The sequence below is a fragment of the Schistocerca gregaria genome, chromosome X (assembly GCF_023897955.1).
Source record: "Schistocerca gregaria isolate iqSchGreg1 chromosome X, iqSchGreg1.2, whole genome shotgun sequence".
Classification (NCBI taxonomy): domain Eukaryota; kingdom Metazoa; phylum Arthropoda; class Insecta; order Orthoptera; family Acrididae; genus Schistocerca; species Schistocerca gregaria.
Window position 1 is genome coordinate 54,286,748 of NC_064931.1, and position 20,285 is coordinate 54,307,032.

Consider the following 20,285-nt stretch of genomic DNA (forward strand, 5'->3'; position numbering starts at 1 on the left):
TGGAATAGTAAGAAGAAGAAAAGTGAATAGCTAGGATTACATTTAGTCCATCTGAACTAAAAATAAAATAGTAAATTTTGAGAATTTTTATGGAGTTGCAATATAGCATGATGCAAAGTATTGCTTATGGAAAGTGCACTTTCTCCTCAAAATTGTAATTTCCATGTGAAATTAAGGTGTAATTGTGTTGTCTGCATAGTCTGCAGAAGTTTTTTACTTGGCTCTTTACCACAGCTCACTTAACTCGGACAACCTGTTTGTGACAAATTGCACTTCTTGACTTTTTTCCCAGAATGTCATGATAAAACCACTGTATACTCCAGACTGACAAAGTGTGAACAATGTCTGCTTCCTGCCAGCTGTCACCAAATATTCTTGGTACATTCAAGGGGCTACTAAAACTACAATAGGCTATGATATTGAAACTGATCATTTGTATAAACAAATCTTATAAATTAAAACCATTTGTATCCTGACCATTGAAGGATACTATGCTTCTGATGTACCACATCCACAAACTAGAATGTAAGTCAATTACAGAGAAATAAATTCAGTGTCACACACTCTTTAATTCTTCACTTATCATACGAAACAAGCACACCACCACACCATACACGCACACCAATTAGTCACCTACCCTCATCATATAGATTTAAGACACAATTCTCATACACCATATGGAACAAGACCATTGTGAGCAGAACTAGAAAATCGTTTTCAATTATGTGGGTGAAGAACCCTTCAGGCTCTCTCAGCCAATAATACCACATGGCTCTTTCTTTCTTTGAATTATACATTTCATTCTGTACTAACATTTTTATTTCCTTATGTAATGTCCAGATTTTAGAAATAATGAAAGACGTTTTCAATATCTCCAAGTTAGTGTAACTCTTCATCCAGTCTTACTCCTCATAAACATAATTTGCAATAGCAGACCCATTGTCATGTGTGGATGCAGGCAATGTCATGCATAGCTTTACTCCAAGTAAAAATAGAGATGGATAAAAAATAAAGTACGAATTTGATTGTTCAGCCAAAGTTAGAAAAACTGAATGTTCTGCTACAATATTTAGAGAGTGCTGTAGTATAATGGTGTCTTTGTGACTGTATTTATAGCTAATTAATTTTTTTATTTACTTGTTTCTGTCACTTCTACATTACTGTCGCATCTATTAGCTAAATATAAGTTTCCTTTCATTCACTGTTCAAGAAACAGCATCTTGAACAGTTCATTCCCCTTCACTTTTGTCCACAAACATAACACCTGGCATGTTAATGTAGATGATTTGTGGAAATAATATTGGTTTTCTGTTTCTAGCAACACATTGAGAAAGCATCAGAAGCGTTGAAACAGTGTATGGCAGTGTGTAACAGGTATCGCAGGAAGAATACTATAACGGAATCAATTGGTAAAATGGTGAAGAAACCTAATTATGATTTATACACAGCAGGTGTGTGTCTTTGCTTAATTTTTCATATAGTAAATTAGTTCTTAGCAGTGTTGTTTGATTTTAGTGTATAATTTTAAACTATAATACTAATTTTCTGCCTTTTGTGGTATTTTCAGAAGAGGTCCATGCTGAATTATGTTACGCAGAAGCTTTACTGCTGAAGTCATTGCTTACATTTGTAGAAGATGAAACATTAGTTAGTTTTATCAAAGCAGGCATTAAAATAAGATCTTGTTATAACTCATACAAGTAAGTCTTCATCTTTGGTAACATAACAGCTTTTTAATATGGTTCTTGATTTTGCTGAATGGATATGTTTTTCATAGCACTAGAATCTACTCTGTTTAGAGAAAGTAGAAGCCATAATTAACCAGTTATGTCCCAACACATTATCATATTTTCAAATCATATTAACATATCAAAATAACAGTGTTTTACAGATGAATTATTAATTGTTTTTTGTCATTCAAGTCATCATCAGTTACTTAACACATTGCCTGGGAAAAAAAGTGAAACACCCTGAAGACATAGTCAGATATCAATGCAGCTTCGTTTGCTAACACACCATTGGTGTGTATGTAAATGATTAGAGTTGAAATTCTGTGTGATAAATAGAACAGTGGCAATGTTACCTTCGTGTTGCTAAAAAGTTTGACAGGATATGTAAAGGCATGAATGGCATCGGATGGTGAGTGATGACCGTGAAGGACATAATGTCACGTACACATGTGAGACAGCATTATCAGCAAGTGACAGGGTTCGAAAGAGTCTTCATTATGGGTCTCCATTTGCCAATGTGGGACTGTATGGGGGACTTGAGGACAAACATATTTGTTGTCAATGTGTGATCAACCATGTCTGAAAATCACAAGGTCCCTCAGGGACTCGGCATTCATTTTCTGGATACAGGCTCGATGTCCCTGGGGTTCCTGAGCTCAAGACTGGTAAGCGCCGCCAGTCCACTGTCACCACAAGCTCTGGGCCTGCTTCAGTGACCACTGTGTAGCATATCAGTGGAATGTTGTATGGCACAGGTGATGGGGATCTTGGCTTGACTGCCTGGATCACAAGAATGGTAAAAACCTCTCTAAAAAAACCTGAATCTTGAGTTGTGGTGTGGACCAATGAGATGCATGGCTGTTGAGGTGGAACAGTCATAGCGGGCAATCTCTGGAAACATTGCCACACCTCAGTTGTACAAGCCTTACACAGGCACATGAGGCTCTGTCTGAATGGACCCTTATTTCCCTAGCTCCTTGTGGGACTGAGGTGGAACCCTAGAAATTAACTTCTTCTCCTCTGAGCAGAAAGGGTGGGGTGCTGGTAGGTACTAACACCCAGTCTAAGAATAGGACTCATATAGCCAATCATCCTGATTCAGGGATTGTACAGAGTTCTTCAGTATACAGTAACAGAATGCATGTTGCTGGTCAGAATGTGTTTTTTATTGTGAAGTGAAAAGAGGGCAGCTTTGATAAGGTTTTACCTTTTTATATTTGTGAAGGTTTGTAGAGTATTGCAGGTACTCTGAAATCAGTTAAGTGATTGCATAATGGAAAACTGTTGGTTGAAACTGCTAGTTCCCAACCAGTCACCAACCTTCAGAAAGCTAAGTGCTTTGAAGAGTGTGCTGTAGGAACAGAGCTCCACATCACCTTGAAACATAGCAAAGGGGTTGTGACCTATAAGAGATCTGGTCAACATTCCTAAGGATGAATTGAAGGATGAGTGAGCTCAGGGAGGGATTGTTTATGTGCAACACAATATATTGAAAAGGGTGGATGGGGATCTCATAAAATATGACTCCTTCAACTGTACCATCAGTAGCATGAAACTCTCATAGCATATCAAGGCAGATTTCCTTTGTCTAAGTGTATGGCCATATTCCCCAACCCAGTGTGCTGTTTTCAATGCCAGCACTTTGGGTGCACCCCCATAGGATGTAAGGGTGAAGCCACTTGTGGAGTAATGTGACAAGGCCGCCAGTGACGGAGTTAGTTGCTTCTCCACTCTGAAGTGTGTAAATTGATCTGGGGAGCACCCTGTCTGGATTCCTTGAAGAAAGAAAGATACAGGAGATAAAGAGATTAAAATGCATCCCATATGGTGAGGCCAAGAAGACCTAGAAGGACATGCAGCCTCCCATATTCACTACATCATTTGCTTCTGTCCTTAAAAAGTATCTTTCAACAGCCAGTGCACCTATGCAAGTGTAGGTTGCTAGTATCTTCACTAATACCTGTGTTTGTCAGTGCACATGTGAAATTGCAGTTGTTTTAGAGCTCATAGTTCTCCCGAGAATATCAGATAAAGCAACAGTTGCCACCACTATGGACTTTTCAGTATGTCCAAAGGCAGAGCCTGGTAAAAGAATCCAGCACTGCCTCCACTATTGTTGCAGTGCTTCAGAGCAACTGGACTACGAAGTCTACCTGGGGCACCCATCTTGCCCCAAGCCTCAAACTCCACCCACTGTGGGGTCTCCGCTGCGGTGGAAAGACAGGGTGAAAGTTCAACCCCTGTGATAAATGGCTCCCATACTACAGTAGAACATGAATGATTTCAGGAATCGTGTGGAGGAACTGTAACTTCCGGCACAGGAACAACCCCTGTGCTTGTGTTTACAGGAAACACATTTCAAGGCCACTGATGCCCCTGTGCTAAGGGACTATATCCTCCACTGAAAGGATGACTTGACTGGGGAAAGAGCCAAGGGAGGAGTTGCTATGCTTGTCAGTAACACACACCACTCCTCTGCTGTTCCTTGGTTGCTGGCCTACAAGCAGTAGCTGCACAGTTTATGTGGGTCAGAAGATCACTATCTGCTCTGTTTACTTACCTCTACAGGATGCGATAGACTGTGAGGCTTTCACAGGTGTTATTAAGCAACTTCCCAGCCCATTTCTCCTACTGGGTGATTTCAATTTCCATAATGTATTATGAGGCTCAAACTATAATTTTCCATGGGAGAACTTCCCGATGCCTCAGGAGCTGTGCGTCCTCAACACAGGCAGTCCCACTTATTTCTCAGTTGCTACTGTGTCATCCTCAGCATTGACCTCTCTTTCTGCACTCTAGCCCTTGCAGGCTCAGCACAGTGGGAAGCAACTGATGACCTTCATTCCAGTGACAACTTCCCACTGTGGATCCGCCTACTTAATGGAAGATTGGTTGAACAGAAGCCACCGAAATGGATGGTCAGCAGAACTAAATGGACTCTGTTTAGCGAGCTGGCTGTGTTTGAACACCAGGAACGGGTGGACCACATCACACAAGTGATCCATCATGCCCATGACTTCTCCATCCCAAAGTCCTCAGGTCATCTTATGAGGCAACCTGTACCTTGGTGGACAGATGATTGCCATTCATCAATCCGGGACAGGCATGTGGCACTTCGATGTTTTAAATGCTGCCCAACAGCAGACAACCTCATAGTCTTTCGAGTCGTGAGATCTGAGGCTCAACGTGCAATTAGGAGAACGAGAAGAGGTCATGGTAAGCGTTCCAAGACAGTATCAATCGTTCCACCTGTTCTGCGAATGTATGGGAAGTCATCCAGAGGATTTCTGGTAAACAATTGTTTACCAATAGCAGCAGTGCTGAAACGAGGGTGTCTCCCAACAATGCCCAGAGACATCGCTCAGACACTGGCAGAATATTTTGCAAAAACTACTGACATTTTGCTGCTACCATGTGACTGTAGAGAGGGAAAAGCTGGAATTGGGACCCAACACTTCTGAGTTCTACAACTCCCCTTTCTCCATGTGGGAGCTGGAATCTGCCCTGTCTGAGACACGTGACACTGCACTCAGTCACAACTTAATCTGGCACTTCGTGCTTCGACATTTGCCTACAGTGTCAAAGGAAATTCTTCTCAAATGTTTTAATTTGACATTGCAGGAAGTTCACTTCCCCAACTCGTGGAGAGGCAATTTTGATACATCTTCTCAAACTAGGAAAGGACTGCATGTGTCCTAGTAGTTATTGGAGTATCGCATTAACGAGCTGTGTAGGAAAGACCGTAAAGCAAATGGTTATCCATCATGTGGTCTGGTTGTTAGAGACCAGGCATCTCCTTAGCCGGTCTCAGTGTGGATTCTAAAGATTTCGTTTCACTGTCAACAATCAGACCCTGCTAGAATTGGCCGTTCAGCAGGCTTTCCTACATAAACATCACTGTAGTGGCATATTCTTAGATATCAGCGAGGCATATAACACAACTTTGAGATAAAGTAATCTCACGCAACTGCATTAGTGGGGCTTTCGTGGCCACCTCTCCATCTTCTTTCCTGTCTCAGTGATTTTGTAGGACCTGAGTTGGTGACACTCTGTCAGATCATTTTGAGCGGGAGAATGATGTACCAAAGAGCGGTGTTTTAAGTGTTACCCTCTTTTCGATAGCCATAAACAGTACCATGCAAATGGTAAGGAGTCCTCTACATTGCTCCTTAATTGTGGACAATTTTGCTGTTTCTTGTTCCTCCTCCAGTGCTGCAACAGTGTCCTGTCAGTTGCAATCTACAATGTGGCAGAGTGGGCTGCAAAGACAAAGACAGGTTTTCGGTTTTCTGCAGAGAAAAAGAGAGAGAGAGAGAGAGGGGGGGGGGGGCGGGGGGGGGAGTGGTGTGTGTGTGTGTGTTTTCATTTTAATCATTCGCATCATATTTTTAATATACCTGAGTTGCATATGAGAGACACCATTCTACTTCGAACTGTTGTGGTTACCACCTGCTGGACATTAGCTAGAACCCTGAAGGTACTGAATAATGTCAAGTGCCTTAGCCCAAGGCCTTGGGGAGCAGACAGGGCATGTCTGATCCCATTTTATAGGACTTTTGTGCATCTATTGCTAGACTATGACTGCACAGTGTATGGGTCAGCAAGGCCATCTTGCCTGAAGATTATTGATGCTATCCACCATGAGGGGCTTAGGCTAACTGTAGGTGTTTACAGGACCAGCCCATACCCAGCCTCTGTGCTGAGGCTATCTTTCTGCTGGGTACCAGGGCACATGGGTATTGTGGGGAATGAAAGGGCAGGTCTAGCAGCCTAGGTGATGTGTTGTGATCCTCAGTTATTTCAGTGTGTTATCCCTCTGCATGCTATAGCCTTGCTGTTGAGATCCAGAGTCTTGCATTGGTGGGAGGATGGATGGCTGGAAGAGACAGACAATAAGCTCTTTCTAGTAAAGCCCACAACATGGCCATGGCATACCTCCTTTTAGTCACATTGACAGGATGAGGTCATCCTTACTCATCTTCTCATAGACCACAGCCCTACGATGTGTGTTTTCTTTCTCTGCCGAGAGGACCTTTCAATGAGTGGTGCTTGCGGTGTACAGATCACTGTGCGCCACATTTTATTGGACTGTGCTTTATTTTCTGACTTGTGGGCCACAGCGGATTTGCTGATTGATCTGTCCTCTATTTTAGGTAATGTTAAAATGAATATGGTTCAAGTTTTAAAGTTTTGTGAATTTTAGGGAAATGGTTTTAATGCATTAACAGGGTGACTGGCTCACCTTCTTTTTTTTTTTTTTTTTTTTAACTAGTGGTCAGCCAATGTAACTTCCCTGTGCATTTCTTTTAGCTCCTTTGTTGTTTTACTTGTGTTTTAGTCTCATGTATAGCTACTTTTGCTTTTGCCCCATTGTTTTGTCTTACGTGAGATAATGATTGAGTGATCAGTTTGAGTGTATGAGTGTGCAACAATTTTAGAGATTTTATCCACATTTATTTGTTTCAGTGAGTATAAGGGCAACACTATATTGTGCACCAAGAATATTGTAACTCCTTCATGCCTATACCTACCCTCCAAGAACAAGTAAATGACTCCCTGCAACATTCTGTGTCATCCTGCACCATTGGTCAGAGACAAGCAGCATCTATATCTACATCGGTACTCTGCAAGTCACTGTATGGTGTGTGGCAGAGTGTACTCTGTACCACTACTGGTCGTTTTATTTCCCATTCCACTCACAAATAGAGCAACTGTCTATATACCTCCGTAAGAGCCCTAATTTCTTGTATCTTGCCTTCGTGATCCTTATGCACAATGTGTGCTGGTGGCAATAGAATTTTACAGGAGCCAGTTTCAAATGCCGGTTCTCTAAATTTTCTCAATAGACCTTATTGATAAGAACTTTGCCTTTCCTCCAGAGATTCCAATTTGAGCTCCTAAAACATCTCCGTCCAGCCTGGTGTGGATCCCAAACACTTGAGCAGTACTCAAGAATAGGTCGCACCAGTGTCCTACATGCAGTCTCCTTTACAGGTGAATCATTCTTTCCTAAAATTCTCCCAGTAAACCAAAGTCAGCCATTTGCCTTCCTGACCACAATTCTCACATGCTTGTTCCACCTCATATTGCTTTGCAACATTCCGCCCAGATATGACTGTGTCAAGCAGGACACTAGTAATACTGTATCCAAACGTTACAGCATTACAGCAATCGGACTAGGGAATAACTGACCCATGCCAAGGCTGCTGTTGACACCTCAACACAAATTGCTACATTTGGAGTGTTAATGTAATGGGAAGCATGGACTGCTGAGGAATGGTGTCACATTGTATTCAGCGATGAAACACAGCTCTGCACTATCCTGTATGCTCATCATTTGTAAGTATGTCCACAACCTGAGGAGAGGTCCCTTTCTTCCAATATTTTGGTGAGGCACAGTTGTGTTATTCGTGGTGTCATGGTGTGGGGAGCCCTGGGATAGGTCCCCAGGTCAAGGGTGGTAGTGATTGAGGGAACTCTTACGGCACAACAGTATGTCACGGACAATCAGCATCCTCGTGTGTTACCTATAATGTGACAGTTTTGTGGTGCCATTTTTCAAAAAGACGGTGCTCATCCACACGTGGCATATGTGTCTATGAACTGTCTGCCTGATGTCCACAAATCTGTGCCTGATAGAATATGTGTGGGACCATCATAGAATGTGTGTGGCACCGTCATGGAGGTCAGCTCGATCCCAGAGTCACTGTATTGTGGATATTGAGGATCAGTACAACACTTGTGGGATGCTATAGCTTCGTGACACTCTTTTCAATCAAATCAGTGTGTATCTAGACAAGAGGGAGTGCATCATCATACTGATAAGTGGGCTTATACTGCAGTTTTTTTTTTTTTTTAATTTGACTCAGATTTTTTGAGCACTGAAATAATGCCACATACTCTCTCAGTGAGTGAAGTTTCATTTCATTTCTTCCTCCCCTTCTAGATGCTTCACTCTTTTTGTCAGGCAGTGCATATATTAGCACTGGTGGTATAGCCTAATACCCTCTCACAGTTATAGACTGATAGCGATTTCCTTTTAACCAATACAGTGCTTCTATCTATGACACAGTGTACATCATTTAGAAGGTTAAACTTATTCACAATTTGGCATCGATACAATGCTCCACGAATGAACTGTGTCATGTCACAATATGGAGCAGACATGTACAGTAAGATTTGTACCTGCCAAAATGAAATGCAGTTGAGGGACCTACCTATGATACCAACTTTCCATCACTTGCCTAGATGCTGAAGGGATATAATTAGTCCAAAAGTGAAATGAATGTTTGCAGCCTCTGCTCATCAGAAGAAATTCATTTCAGAATTAATGTAACAGATAAATGTTGATCATTGTCTGACTTTGAGGCTAGTGGAAGGTAGATCTGATTAACAATGAGATACATTGTCAGGATTTATCATAATTATTAAAGACAAACAAACATTTTTTAATTTTTTTTTTTTTTTTTTTTTTTTTTTTTTTTTTTTTTTTTTTTTGTGCTCACGGAAATTGGAAATTTATCTCCTCCCTCTCCCCTCCTCTACACTCACCCATTCTTCATTGATAAATTCCTAACTTGAATGGCCAGTGGCTTGGAGCTCCCTTCAGTATTCATCATCAATGCCTCAGGAAGAGGATTCACTAGGTGTTGCCCAAAAGGAAAACACTAAACAATTAATTACTTCTTCACATATGGTACTCCAATTCACTGGGCAATAGCATTTCTAGCATATTCTTCTGAAAAAGGTGTAACCTCTGCTCCCTAGACTTACTTACAACCTGGCAAATATGACACTGAATCTATTTGTGCTGCCTCAAGAAGTGCTGTTGTTACTCTATGATTTTCTAGTTATGCCAGTTACTTATCAACGGATGAAATGTGCAGTTAAGAAATACATGTCGATGTCAATCCTTTCCTCAGTTTAGTTTTAAAAAATTGCGATAACTGGATAATCGTAGTCTTCTCTGTGTGGATGAGAGCACAGGCACTCTCGAGCACCTCTCAGTTCAACCTAGAGCAGGCGTTAGTATACGCTGCTCACCAGGTGAACCCAGTTGTGCACATTCTGCACATGCACGAGGTGTGTGGGTGTGCTTGTCTGGATGCACTTGGCCAGTGCAGTAGGATTAAATACACTGTAACTCACTTGCCTCACTGCCCGTGCCTCTGTTGTTGTCTGCCCTTGTCCACCTGTAGTGCTGGGTGCACTCCACTGTGGGCATACGAGCTCGAACAGTGTTGTGCAGATGGCAATATGCTTGCAAGAAATGTGTGGGTATTCACTGCACATACCATTTCTTTCTTTATTTACAATTGAGTGATATATCGTGATTTCTGTAGCTTTCGTCTGGTAATGAAGTTATCACTGTGATACGAGCTTTCACTTTTATTTAAAAAGAGTGCTTGGTGGGTGGAAGTTTAAAGTTTTGATTTGTGTTGATGTGCTATAATGAACAAGTGCATGTGGTACAGGCATTATGTTATGCAACTTTACAGTAATAAATTAGTACATACTGCAGAAAAGCATAATTACTTAACACTTATCAGCAGGCCAAATAAAAAGTGGCTAGTCAAAGATACCGACAGTTCGAAAAAGTGATTACTGTTACAAAGTGGCAAAGAAGCTCTTGTATTCTAAATTTTCAGTGATTATCTGAAAAATGACAAAAACCGTTAGCATGTATTAAGTGCACTTAGGTGAAAGTGACCAGTCATTTAAGAATTCTATTGTAGATTTATTATTTCACCAATCTTCCAATGCATTTATACTACTGGAGGGACAAAGTGCCTTCTTTTCAGGAAATTCCTTAAGTCTATGACAGAACCATCATTTTACCCAACTGGATCTGTTCTTGTCCACTGCAAAGGATTTCTACAAAAATATTTTTCTTTGGGTTTTCAAAACTTATGAAGGTACTGAAGTGCCAGCTGCCAAACTTCATTAGTTTTCTAGATTAACAGTGTCATGAAGAATTAAAATGACTTTAATAGCATGGAAATAATCAAAGGTCCTCAACAATGTTTTTGGCTTGGTTCTGTGTTGCAGTCATAAGTCATGGGTGATATTCTGTGGTTATTTCAATCTGCATTGAGCATTAGCATCCAGCTGTTCATGCACTTACCTCTTTTTTTATATTCATAACTCACCTGAAAAATGTTCTTAAGGTTCTGTTGGCCTGCATCATACACTCATAAAACACTTCTGTGTTGTAGCTCATACCCTTCTCAGAATAAGAACCAGGAATATGGAAATCATTGTCCAGTATGAAAGACTAAGTACAATGATTGCAAAGATTATATATTTTGTTTCAGACTAATGTTACTTGCACTTCTTCATACAATATTTACAGTCTGCACCGAATTAGAACAAAGTCTTTATACTTAAAAATTCTGACATAGGTGTTCACTCTCTGTGGCAGGCAACTTGCCTTACTGTGTGTAGTCTTCATAAAACTGTAGCTAAATTTACCAAAAAGGTATTTAAATTACTTAACAATATATTTAAAAATATAGATGTTTTTCAGACTATAAGTACTTACACAGAGAATAAGTGAACAGTATGCTGCTTGATGTTTTAGTTTTGTATATAAGCTTATTTTGTCTTTATTGCCTTCATCATTACTTATGCAAACAATCACATTTATTTATATTTTACATAATATATCTTTTTTTTTTTTTTTTTTTTTTTTTTTTTTTTTTACCGTGGATGCTATAATCATGTCCTGACATTGTAAATGGACTTATGTCAGCTTTGAGTAAACTATTGCTGCTGTCCATAATTGTTCTCTGTAGTAATTTTTCAATAATGTTGTAAAGCTATCCAGTGATTTGATGTTGTACGTATAATATGTTTATTATTTTGACAGTTGTAGAAATTCAAGTTTGACAGTTAGTTGTTTACTCAAAGATATTTATGTTGTTGCAGGTCATGTATCTATGCAACAGGTATGATGTGTTTGTAATCTCTGGCATTTTGGTTATCCATTATCCATCTATAAAATTTCAGTATCATTTTGTAAAAATTGTGTGTGCTTGAAATAGATTTGTTCATTTAGTGTGTCATGAGGATAATGCTTAGTGTCTATGTATAATTCAAAATTTTTAAAATTTTTATTGAAATTTTATGTAGGGATAACGGATAACCAAAACACCAGAGATGTAAACACATCAGTAACAGTTCTATAGATACATGACTTGCAACAACATAAATATCTTTGAGTAAACAATTAATCACAAACTTGAATTTCTACAGCTGTCAAAGTAATAAAAAAACATATTATAAGGTATATATACAACATCAAATAATCGGATATTCATTCAAAATGTTACTGAAAAAATATTACATCCAACAGCTACGGACAGCAGTAATAGTTTACTCAAAGTTGACATATGTCCATTTACAATGTCAGGACGTGAGTACAACATCCAATGTATATATATATATATATATATATATATATATATATATATATATATATATATATATATATAAAACAGAAAGAAACTTCCACATGGGAAAAATATATTAAAAACAAAGATTCCAAGACTTACCAAGCGGGAAAGCGCCGGCAGACAGGCACATGAACAAAACACACAAACACACACACAGAATTACGAGCTTTCGCAACTGGCAGTTGCTTCGTCAGGAAAGAGGGAAGGAGAGGGAAAAATGAAAGGATGTGGGTTTTAAGGGAGAGGGTAAGGAGTCATTCCAATCCCGGGAGCGGAAAGACTTCCCTTAGGGGAAAAAAAGGACAGGTGTACACTCGCACACACACACACACACACATATCCATACCACTATATATATATATATATATATATATATATATATATATATATATATATAATGTACAATATAAATACATGTGATTGTTTGCAGAAGTACTGGTGAAGGCAATAAAGCCAAAATAAGCTTACATACAAAAATAAAATATCAGGTAGCATACTGTTCACTATTTCTCTGCATAATGTCCTAGTGTGACATAATATATGCTGCAGATCCCACAATAAAGAAGCTTATAATTACTTAGTTTCTAACTCTAGGTTTCACAAAAAAATAGAATAGTACTACTAACTATGCAAAATCACACCACGAGGATTAGTGCCAGTAAGTCACAATCATTGTAGAATCCTTAGTCCTCACAATCCACATTGCAACTAAGATCTTTGTGCCTTTTGCTATGTTGCTTAACTATGTAGTTGCACATAACATGAATTACATTCTTGGAATCTTATTTTTATGTAAAATTAGTTGCCTTAGTCATTACATACACTTGTCTGGCTTGCCATATTATTTAAAAAGTTAAACAAAAGAAGATGTGCGAACACCTGAAAATTCGAAGATGAACTTGTGTGTGTAGCATCAACGACCAACACGGAACATCTGCAAGAAAATGGGATGTCTTCCCACTGCTATTGTGTAAAACGTGCCAACAAAGGAATAATGTGTCTAAAATGTGAAACAGTTTACCACTATAAATGTGCAAATGTAAGCTCAAAGCAAAATAATTAGTACTGTTTGAATTGCTGCAAAGACGAAACACATAAAAATGTAAACAGCAAAGACGATATTATTGCATTTCTATTAGATGAAATTCGTGGGTTAAAACTAAAAAATGATGAACTTAAACAACAGTGTGAATCTCCATTGTACAGTGATGTGGTAACAGAAAATTTGACTAGTAAAAATACAAGCGACAGGACCAGTAACCATTGTCGATAATGCCAGAAAACTGTGAGAAGTGGTGTTGAATGTACGGAATGTGGAAACATATTTCTTTTTAGATGTGGAAAAGTAGATCCCTCACTAAAGGGGCAGGAGGTAATCATAAAAAACTGGACCTGTGATGATTGTAGGTTGAAACCTATTAGGCCTGAATTATGTAACATACCTGATTAAAATGGACTTGAAGATAATGAAGTCCACAAAATCACATCTGAAGCCAAACACACGAAGCAGAAAAACATGGACTGTGGCACAAAAAGCGCAGATGTGTTAAAATCGTCAAAAAAGAAACACAGCAAAAAATCTTGCCGCAATGCAGATTTGATGGTACCTCTTTTGAAATTGAATAAAGCAAACAATTTATCAGATGCAACATACAAAGAACAAGATGGAGCACAGAGTCAATAAATAAGAAGAGAACAAACAACACACATCAGAATCTACTCTGATGGTTTTGGAAGAGGGATGGCTACAAAAATGAAGACCCTGACAACCCAAAAAAACATTAAAATTGGAGCAAGATTCAACCAGATCCTCGCCAACACTGAAGATTGCAGTAATTTGTCAAGGAGTGACTTTCCAGTTCTTATAGGTGGTTCCAATTATGCATACCATAATGAAACAGCAGCAGCAACAACAGCTCTGAACACTACACTGGGCAGGTTAACAAACACAAATGTTATATTGTGTAAAATACCTCATCATTACAATTTAATTGAAGCATCATGTGTAAACAGAGAAATAACCAAAGCTAACAAATATTTTGAAACAATTTGCAAACAGTGTAAAAATGTAATGCTTTTAGATATTAAGGAATGTATCAGTTGTAACCATGAACCCTCTGACAATTGTAACTGCTTGAGAACTTGTCATACAAGACATGGTCGAGGCCTAAGTGGAATAGGAAAGACATTGCTGGCCCAGAAAATACTTAGAATGGCACATAACAAATTATCTTGTATCAGCATTTTGGAACTTATGTCTCAAAATTCCAGAACCAGTTCAGGGAAACATATAAGGCTGACCAAGCCTGCTGTCAAATGGTTCAAGTTTTATCTCTCTGATAGACAACAGAAAGTACAAATATGTCATGAAGGCAAAGAGTATCTTTCAGTTTTCAAAAAAAACTAGCTATGGAGTGCCCCAGGGTTCAGTGTTAGGCCCTTTGTTGTTCTTGGTGTATATAAACAATTTGCCAAACCATCTGACAGTTGCGAAAACGGCAATGTTTGCTGGTGACACTAGAAGAAGAGTAAAAGCTTAGTTAGGGAACTATGTTATTGCACAAGCTCCATACACAAAATTCCTTGGTATATGGATGGATGAGCACTTGAGATGGAAAAAGCATCTAGAAGTTTTGAGTAAAAAAATTAAGTAAATGCTACTATGTGCTAAGAATACTTCAGGATTACTGCAACACTGAATCATTGCTGTGTGCCTATTATGCTTACATGAACAGTTTGCTTAGATATGGTGTGAACTTCTGGGGAAATACAGGTGCGGCAAAACAAACTTTCAAACTTCAAAAAAAAAGGGCTATTAGACTAATGAAAGGGCTTCCCTGCAGAATTCCATGCAGGGAAATATTTAAAGAATTTAAAATAATAACTCTTACTAGCTTATACATCTATGAATGTGTTTGCCTTCTGAAAATTCACCAGGAATTTTCAACATTAAATAATCAGGTTCATAACCATGAAACAAGGAACAGGGATGATTTTCATAGAGACACCCACAAAGGAGCACTCGACCAAAAAAGTATAAACTACCAGCCCAGAATACTTTTTAGTGCATTGCCTTCTACAATAATGAAAATTAAAGCATTTCATAAATTCACGGTAGATCTTAAACAATTTTTACTAACACATATTTATAGCATTGAAGAATATCTGAGTATGGGAAAGTAATATTATTTATATATAATTATATGAAATATTTGTATTTATTATCCAAGTTTTTGAAACAAATTAAAGATAAGAAACTATATCGTAATTGACTACATCCACACAATGTATATTGTTAACAGATGAATAAAGAGATTGATTGATTATTTCCGTGGAAAAAGATTCTTTAGTAACATCTATCAGGAGTGGTTCATTTTAGCATGAATGTCCTTATTATACAGACAGACTGTTGGTCTTCACATTGTGTCAAAAACTGTTATCAACACCAGTCCCAGCCTATTTATTTAAACAAACAATTTATTGGATATTATATTGGTGAAAAGTGGGGAAAAATTTTAATTCAGAAGGGTTGGGGTATTGTAAAGCAGTCAAAATATCCAGCCTTCTCCATGTAATAGATTCAGTATCTGTAGTATCAGGTAAAGTACTGACGCTAGCTATAAACAGAATTTCTGGACATGGATCTACAACTGTTCTAAATCAACATTAAAGAAACAACAGAGTTCAGCTGACTGTTCAGCTGAATACATAAGAGTATAATGTGTAGCTTATGGTGTAGATCCCATAGGGCATCTAATAGAGGGAGCAAGCAAGTGCATTGTACAAGTTTTGAGTGTAATCAAATCCAAAGTCAACACCTAAAGTTGCCATGTGCAAATCATAAACAGTCCAAAGTGTGACCAAAACAATATAGAACCATAACCATCAAACTATTGTGTATGACAAATACTCAAATAGAGGTCATCAACTAGGTGAGCACCTCCAGGGGCCTCACCACTCTGTGGTGATTTCTGTATGCCCATCCTCCTGCTATTCTTTTTCCCCTCTCTTGGATAACATATCTTGGATATTTTCTGCAATGCCTGTTGCAATTTCAATAGCCCAGCACTGGAACAGTCCCTCGTGTTTTCCCTTCTGTCCTCACCTTCCATCTCCTCCCCTTTGTCTGCTTTGGTTTTTGAGGTTTCTCTTTGTTTCTTCTTTCTTCCTGTGCACTCCCAAAGGCCACCCCATGCGTTTGACACATAACAGGTGAATGGGTAACATGTAATTCCCAGCCCCAGGTCAACAGGTTTGCACATACCCCCTGGTTCGGGCCAGGCTCGGGGAGGGCTGACTGCCAGAGGTATCACCTTCCCAGTTGCCGGTTGGTCTACATGTGAGGAGTTGTGTACAACTAAGGTGGGCGAGTCCCCTCTGAGAGAGGGAGGGGCCCTTGGAAGGAGCATGCCATCAGAGATGCTGGCAATCATGATGGACTTTTTCACAATGAGCCAATCACCATCTCAGCCCATGTTTACTAAATGTAAGCGGAATGAGGTGAAAGATTCAAATACTCTCCCAGCTGCACCTTGGGTCCTTATGGTATTTCATACTGAAGGACATCAATCCCTTGCTACGGTTATCCATTTATTATTCAGAAAGGTTTTGATACAATTGCAGGCTTTGCAAAATCCTCCTCTCACTTACGTAATGAGACTTTTCTTCTAAAGCCCAATTCTGATTTTTAAGCCCAACAACTGCCTACAGCTTCGCTCCTCCACAGCTGTCCTATCTGTATCAATGTCCATCAAATGCTGAATTCTCTGCATGGTGTTATTTACACTCAGCTGCTTGATGGTCTGGCCAAGGGAGAAATCCAAACTTCTCTCTCTCTCTGATCAGGGCATTACTGCTGTCTGTAGGATAATGAAAGAGGTTGATGCAACCTCAGTGCCTACCTTGGCTCTTTTTCTGATGTTTGATTGAGTAATATGTTCCTTGAAAATCAAAACAGGCCATGAAGTCATCACGGTCTGACCTTATATTCCAAACTCAATGTATTTTTTACCGGTGCCAACATTACAGCCACACTCACATGCCCAGTCAAAACATGGCCAAATGTGTTACTTGTGGTAGGGATGCTCATGAGGACGATTTCCCACCTCCTCCCCACTGTATCAATTGTAATGGTGACCGTGCCACCTCATCTCATGAATGTCCCAAGTATCTCAATGAGCAGGTCATCCAGGAGATCCGGGTCAAGTAAAAAATACCTCACCATGTCACTCACAAGTTGTTGGCTTGTCGAAAAGCCTGCATTTTCCCATCCAGCACGTACAGTACCATTATTGCTACACCTCGCTCCATGAACGACATGGCCATGCATACTTGTTACCTCTAATTCAGTGCTGCAGTTGTAAAATTGCCGATTATCGCAGTAGCATCCCACTCTCCTACTTCTACAGCCACCAAATCTTTCCTTCATACATACAGTTGCATTTGGGCCGATGGCATGAATCTCAGATGCTGGTGTGAAGCCACTGTCATACCCACACCTAAGAGCAGTAAGGACAAACACCTTCATTTTAGCTACTGCCCCATTTCTCTCACCAACTGTGTTTGAGAGTTGATGAAACATATGATTCATGGCCAGCTGGTATGGTGGCTTGAGTCTCGCAGTCTACTGACCACTGCACAGTGTGGATTTTGAACATGTCATTCTGCAGTTAACCATCTCATCTCTTTGTCAACCCATGTCATGAACAGTTTTCTGCAAAACACCAGACAGTGGCCATGTGTTTTGATTTGGAGAAAGCCTATGGCACATGCTGAAGGACTGATATCCTCCGTAGTCTATACATGTGGGGCTTCCGATGCCACCTGCCCCATTTCCTTCAGAAATTTTTAAAAGACAGAGTTTTCACGGTACGTGTGGGTTCGGACTTGTCAGACACCTGTATCCAGGAGAATTGAGTGCCTCAAGGCTCCGTCCTGAGTGTCATCTTAGCTATAGCCATAAACCCTATTATGGCCTGTCTCCTACTAAGCATCCCTGGCTCCCTTTTCACCAACAACTTTGCGATCTGTAGCAGTTCTCCACAGACTTGTCTCCTTTAGCGGCATTTTCAGTGATGTCTTGATAATTGTTATTCCTTGGGCATCAACAGTGGCTTTCGCTTTTCCACTGACAAAACTGTTTGTATGAATTTCTGGCAGCACAGTGGGTTTCTTCCACTATCTTTACATCTAGGATCTGTTGCTCTTCCATTTGCTGGATCTGAAAAACTTCTGGGGCTCATGCTTGATAGAAAACTTTCTTGGCCCTCCTACATGTCTTACCTGGCCACATGCTGTATCAGGTCCCTCATTGTCCTGTGTGTCCTAAGCAGTACTTCGTGGGAAACGGATCAGACCGTGATCTTCTGTGTGTATTAATCCATTGTCTATTTGAAACTAGACTATGAGTGTTTCCTTTATTCATCTGCATATCCGTCCACCTCACGCCATCTTAATACAATCCACCATTGTGGAATATGTTTGCTCACTGGCCGCGTTTAAACTAGCCTGGTTGAGAGTCTCTTTGCAGAAGCTGCCAAACTACCACTGTCATACCAGCACGATGTTCTCCTCAGTGGATACATATGCCATTTGCCTGCCATGCCCAGCCACCTATTCTGTGCTTTCTTTTCTGATTACTCCATTGACCACCAGTACAGGGTGTGTCATTCTTCTCTGTTACCTCCCAGAGTTCACTTTCAGCTAGTGCTCTGGCAGCTTAACTTAACGCTTCATGCCATGTTCCTGATGGGTGCGAACCCTTCACTGTTTTGGCTTCGTGCAGCAGCCTGTGTTCATCTTGGCCTTCATTCTCTTCCCTAGGAAACTTCTTTGGATTCAATTTATCTCTGTAAGTTTCTCAACTTCACACACAACATAGCTATAGCACCTCCGTGTATTCTGGTGGCTCTAATACTGTCAGGCCCGCCTTTGTCATTGACACTGAACATTTTTGATACTGGCTTTCAGAACGTTGCTCAGTATTTACAGCATAGCTCTTCGCCCTCCATCAGGCCACACGGTCCATCCAGTGGCAAAGGATTTTTAATTGTCTTTGCTCTGATTCTCTCAGTGCACTTTTTAGCCTGTGTGTGCTTTACTCAGTCCATGCCTTAATGCAAGGGGTCCAAAAAGCTTCCACTTGGTTGCTGTTGAGGGAACCACTCTGACGTTCGTGGTCACATCAGTCTGATGGTAGATGAAGCTGCTGACACTGCTGCCAAGGCTGCAGTCCTCCTACCTTGGCCTGCCTACTCTTCCATTCCTTTGGATGTTTGTGTTGCCTTGTCACGTAGGAATCACCACAGGTCTTATATTCACAGGAATAAGTTCCAGGAAATTAAATCTCTCCCAGTGCCTTGGCCAGCCTCCTCTTAGCCCCCTTGCCCCAAGGAGATCATTTTAGTTGGGTTGCGTACTGGGCACTGTCTTCTAGCCATCACCTTTTTTGAAACAGTGATCCCCCACCCCTTTGTGCTCATTGTCATGAACCTTAAACAGTTTGCCTTCCCTGACCGAATGCCCTTTTCTAAACCGCTTACGTTTTAGTGTATGTTTGCAGTCTGAGTTATCAGCCATTTGAGCAAACAACATGCTGGCTGTTGACTGTGTTTTACTTTTTATCCATTGTAGCAATATAGCGAAGAACATTTAATCTTTGATTTGGAATCTCCGCTGTCTGTGTGGCATTTTTTTGTGGACCTTTCTCCAAGAGGAAGTCCATGTTTTTAGCTTTCTTTTCTTCTATTGTTTGGGCTTAATGTATAGTCACTTTTAACTTCTTTTTCTTATTAATGTTGTAAGGTCCTGACATGGGCACTTATGACCTCAGTTGTTCTCATGCCATAAGAAAAAAGGAAAAAAAACCTAGGTGAACTTCTGATTCAGTAACTGCATCACATAGACCCATGGGAAGGTTATATGGCAGTAGGGTGAATCTGTACCTTCATATAAATTTTGTTACTCATATTGCTATCATCTTCAGGTGGGGTTACAAAACTCAGGCTAGATGTTTTTCATGCACCTGCAAGCCTTCATTCCTTTGGAACATTCCTTTACAGCCATTGTGTGCAGCAGCCATGACTCGGTAATAGCTCCACCC

General features: G+C 40.0%; 1 protein-coding gene across 13 annotated transcripts in view; it reads left to right on the top strand.

Annotated features, from left to right (window-relative positions):
* The window catches only part of LOC126298875 (tetratricopeptide repeat protein 39B-like), a 335,246-nt gene that overhangs the window by 267,115 nt on the left and 47,846 nt on the right, over positions 1 to 20,285 (top strand). For all 13 annotated transcript variants that reach the window (XM_049990399.1, XM_049990392.1, XM_049990398.1 and 10 more), the window contains 2 exons: positions 1,319 to 1,451; positions 1,568 to 1,700. In XM_049990399.1, coding sequence (XP_049846356.1) covers positions 1,319 to 1,451; positions 1,568 to 1,700 — 266 coding nt within the window. The remainder of the gene's footprint in view (positions 1 to 1,318; positions 1,452 to 1,567; positions 1,701 to 20,285) is intronic.